This window comes from Macrobrachium rosenbergii, chromosome 48 (genome assembly GCF_040412425.1).
Source record: "Macrobrachium rosenbergii isolate ZJJX-2024 chromosome 48, ASM4041242v1, whole genome shotgun sequence".
NCBI classification, from domain to species: domain Eukaryota; kingdom Metazoa; phylum Arthropoda; class Malacostraca; order Decapoda; family Palaemonidae; genus Macrobrachium; species Macrobrachium rosenbergii.
In genome coordinates, this window is record NC_089788.1 from 32,175,768 (window position 1) to 32,180,767 (window position 5,000).

Consider the following 5,000-nt stretch of genomic DNA (forward strand, 5'->3'; position numbering starts at 1 on the left):
GAATGTTCACCTTTCACGTCAGTCTCGAACGGGTAGATGGCCGCCCAATTAGACATTTGAATTAGAATATAAGATTCAGGACAAAGGCCAAGCGCTGGGGCCTATAAGGCCATACAGCGCTGATTGAGAGAAAAGGAGGTTTTAAAGGTGGAACGGGAGGAAAGCCTGGCAGTTGCACCATGAAACAATCGTAGGAGAGGGTGGAAAGTAAGATGGAAGTCAGAGAATATGAACAGAGGTACAGTAACAGGAATGAAAGGGGTTGCAGCTAAGGGCCGAAGGGATTCTGCAAATAACCTTGAGTAATGCCTAGCCTACAATACACCGCGTGAGGTGCACTGATGGCACTAACATCTCCCCGCCCCCCGCCCGGGGGTTACCGCCAAATTAATGAAATGTAAGACTTACTTTCAAATACCAAACTCCATAGAAGTAATAAGCCGAAAGGAAGAACTCCACGCAAGACGAGAGAAGGAACAGAGGAGGTGAGGGAGGGAGGAAAAGAAGACAGGAAAGAGAAAGGAAACAAGGAAGAAGAGAGGAGTATGAGGGAGTAGGTAATAATGACGACACGGATAACAACGATGATGATGATGTTAAGAAAAGAGATGGAAGTCAAGAAGTAGAGGAAGAAGGAATAAATGAAGAAGGAAGTAAAGCATTAAGCAGGAAGTAAGAGAGGTAAAGGAAGGCATGGGGGGGGGTTTGGAGCTAAAAAAAGAAGAAGAAGAAGAAGAAAGAAATGGACAGATGGGGAGACGGGGCCTCCATAACATAAAGGTAAGGCTTAGGAAGCCCGCCCTGAGAAGCAGTGCGTGGAATTAGTCGTCAGCAAAATGTTTTAGTGTTTGTGATCCACAAGACTTTCCTTAACTCCTAAGTCTTCTTCTTTTTCTTCTTCTTCTTCTTTTTCTCTTGAGTGACATTTACTTAATACCCCTCACTTTAAAACCTGAAGTAGATCTTGACTTTTATGATAATAAATACACAAATACATTAAGGATTTATTAAAGCTTTCTTTGCGGACGTTTTCTGAATCCCTTTAAAAAATTGACAAATGAGACTAAAGAAATAATGTTTAATGTATTATAAAAGAACATTGTGCTACAAAATTACAAAACACACTAACCAACTAACTAAATACATACATATACATATATATATATATATATATATATATATATATATATATATATATATATATATATATATATACAGTACAAACAACACATATATACAGTACAAACAACACATATATATAGTATATATATATATATATATATATATATATATATATGTATATATATATATATATATATATATATATATATATATATATATATATATATATATATACATATATATATATATATATATATATATATATATATATATATATATATATATATATATATATATACTGTACACACACACACACACACACACACATATATATATATATATATATATATATATATATATATATATATATATATATATATATATATATATATAAAACTTACAGATAAGCAACATAAGGACTACACACAAGACATGCTCCAAACCTTTCTCTTCCTTACGTACTAAGGTAATGCAAAAAAAAAAAAAAAAAAATTAGGACAACTAATCAATTTAATGTACGTGCATCCCATCCATTGCAGCAGGATGTAAGGTCAACTAATTTACGGTGCAACACACACAATGAAATTCAGAAAGGCAAATAACCTTTCCTTGTAAAGTTCCTGTCAAGATATATAGTAAAAATAGCATCACACGCACATACTTTCATTATGGCTGTAGTGTGTGTCCTTTTTTATGATTTCTTATATTCATAGACCAACGTCAGATCACAAGAAAAGATACACACACATTATCACACACACACACACACACACACACACACACACACACACATATATATATATATATATATATATATATATATATATATATATATATATATATATATATATACACACACACACACATACACACAATCACACACCAATTTTGCCAAGCCCTCTTATTCATAACATACCAGCTTACCAAGAGAGAGAGAGAGAGAGAGAGAGAGAGAGAGAGAGAGAGAGAGAGATGTGTCTCCTTACCTGTGGTGACCTTCTTGAGATTTTCGGCGCCCTCTTTGATCTTGAGTTCCTTGCGAATCTCTTTGCGAATGTGCTCGCGCAATCCCTCCAGCTTCTGACCGAGCGTGGCCTCACTGTCGAATTCCGCTTGTAGACCATATTTGTGACTTAGTTCGTGGATTATAGGCAGACCCTGCAAGCACCGAGGTCACGAGTAAGTTAAGGAGCCAAGTACAGTTCAACAATGATTAGTTTTGGATTTCATGGAATGCACAAGTGCAGTAGTGTGCTGCATTTATTTACTAGGTATTAGTCAAACCACTTAACAAAGAATCTTAAATGCCTCAAATTAATGTAAGGTATGAGGAATAAGGTGGAAAACTTAAAATATCAATTTGGGAAAAGACAGGCAGAAAATGGGGAAAATATGAGAATGAACTGGGGAAAGTATGAGAGTGACGAAGGGTAAATAGTAAGATGAACCTGTCAACATATGGGTAAGATGTGGGTAAAGTATGGACATTAAACGAAAAACATGTTTACATATAATTTAAGAAAATGTTTAGCTTTTGCTTTTTGCGTTAACACTATATGAAATAAAGCTGTACCATAACCAAACATATAAAAGGTCAAAATTCAGATTGCTTGCAAAAAGTAATGACACCTGACAACAGTGATATGCACCTCCACCAACACAAACATTCAGTGTTCTCAAGCAAACAAACGAAAGTTCGGTTATATAAATCTAACACAAAACTGTTTAGATCTAACACAAACACACTTACCACTAATTAAAAATTCAAAGGCTTCAATCAGTGCAAGATGTTATACATACAAGAAATTGAATTTCAACGCCGTTAAATATGAGATAATGATCCAAGTGAGAATTCCTGGAAACAACAAAGCAATCAGGGAGATCATCTTTTCAAAAAACATCAATGAAAAAAAAATTACTTCCAAACTGCCCGGAAAAGGAAGGCAAAAGTCAGTAAGTTTTCAATAAAAATAAGGTTTGTCAAATTTATTTTCACTCGGCGACACAACAGACATATGACACTGAACAGATTCGTCTTACCAGTAAAAATAACTTACACACAAAACCAGCTCCGTATGACATATTAATAAATGATAGATAAAATTATACTGACTTATGGCTTAAAGATAAAGTTTAAGGGATTGGAGACTCTTAAACTAGAAAAAATATCTGTATATGAAACAAAAAAATTCAATGTCTAACACTCTACTAACAATATACTGATTACGAGGAAAAAAATCGTATGATTAAGCGTATTCTTGTCGATAATTAAGTACCTGATAATTAAATATCGAAAAGAATACGCTAAACCATACGATTCAAAGAAGAACAGAAATTCAACATGAATTACTAACCGGGTAACCAGGGTTGCTATCATCCGAAATCAATCCCCAAGACAGCTAAAAAATGGCTACCTCTTGACTTATTCCATCAAAACAACTGAATGAGCTATTTTGTTCCAAACCCCACCAAATGTGTATTTTCAGCGACAGGAAAAATTAGGGATCCAGCAATCAAAACCTTGCAACGCGACTCCGGAAAGACTGATCACACCGCACTTTAGTCACTGTACAGTACTACCAATTGTTGATTGGGCAGGTTTATTATTTTAAGCGTGTTGAGGAAAAATCAGTAGTTGCACGGATCAAGGTCATTTTCAATGCACGGATACTCTTCGTCCTTAGTATCATATGACTGAAGAAAATGTTTCATTTGGTTGATTTACAATTTAAGGGCTCAAGCATTAACTCGATTTTAATTAATAGTCGGTGTCAGCTGATCTCATCGGAATGTTGTCTTCATTAACAAATTGTCATGGCAACACGGCCCCTGCTATCGGCTGAAATCTATCTTATTCGAATGTAAATATAGGACTTTGCATTCCTACCAAAGCATTTATGGATATGGAAGACATGGGATTATGCACAAAAAGTGCATGCATAATTTTATTTATAAATATGTCCTTTTGAGTAACTTCAGATGTACCCGGCCCATAACGATATAAAAACTAAGTGCTAGTGAGAAAATACGGGAAAAGTATACAAGCCATCTGGGAAGGAGGGGGAGGAGGGCCAAGGAAATTGTCTAACCTGACTCTCGGATTCAGAGCTTCAGCTGAAACAGAATTGCTGTCGTCGCTTTTCTCCCAATGTGGCAGTCTGCACTTACTTGATGTCAAATTCCCTGCTTTTGATAATGTGTATATCATGCAAGCATCCTTTAGTTCCTCGTTGGACCAGTCGGCAGAGTTCTCGGCTAGCACTCTGCTAGGCCCGAGTTCGAAGTCTCCGGACGGCCAATGAAGAATTAGAGGAATTTATTTCTGGTGATAGAAATTCATTTTTCGGTATAATATGGTTCGGATTCCACAATAAGCTGTAGGCCCCGTTGCTAGGTAACCAATTGGTTCTTAGCCACGTAAAATAAGTCTAATCCTTCGGGCCAGCCCTAGGGGAGCTGTTAATCAGCTTAGTGGTCTGGTTAAACTAAGGTGTACTTAGCTTAAAATGTATGAAACTACTGCAGATATGCCCAATGACTTGACCATATATATTTATGTATGTATTTTTAACAGCGATTGTTGTAGGCATTTTATTATATCACTGACAGCCTTTAAAGACAGGAAACAGTCCTCCAGATTCGAGTCTTTCTTAGGTTTGTTACGATTTCTTAGAAGTATTCCTCTCGTTCATACTACCAATGTCTAGCATACATGTTCCAGTTACGTCTTTTTCTTCATAAATTTTTCTTTCCCTGATAAACGTCGTTATGTCGTGGATAAAATTGTAAAAAATAGAAGACTGGCTCGGTCAGAACTCATAAAATTCCTTTCTAGTCCGAATTTTGCATATATGCTTGTTACTATCTTTCTATCATGC

General features: G+C 35.7%; 1 protein-coding gene across 20 annotated transcripts in view; it reads right to left on the reverse strand.

The window, feature by feature from the left end:
* Pkn (serine/threonine-protein kinase N) overlaps positions 1 to 5,000 on the reverse strand; it is a 733,150-nt gene that overhangs the window by 482,149 nt on the left and 246,001 nt on the right. For all 20 annotated transcript variants that reach the window (XM_067091623.1, XM_067091613.1, XM_067091618.1 and 17 more), the window contains one exon: positions 2,109 to 2,280. In XM_067091623.1, coding sequence (XP_066947724.1) covers positions 2,109 to 2,280 — 172 coding nt within the window. The remainder of the gene's footprint in view (positions 1 to 2,108; positions 2,281 to 5,000) is intronic.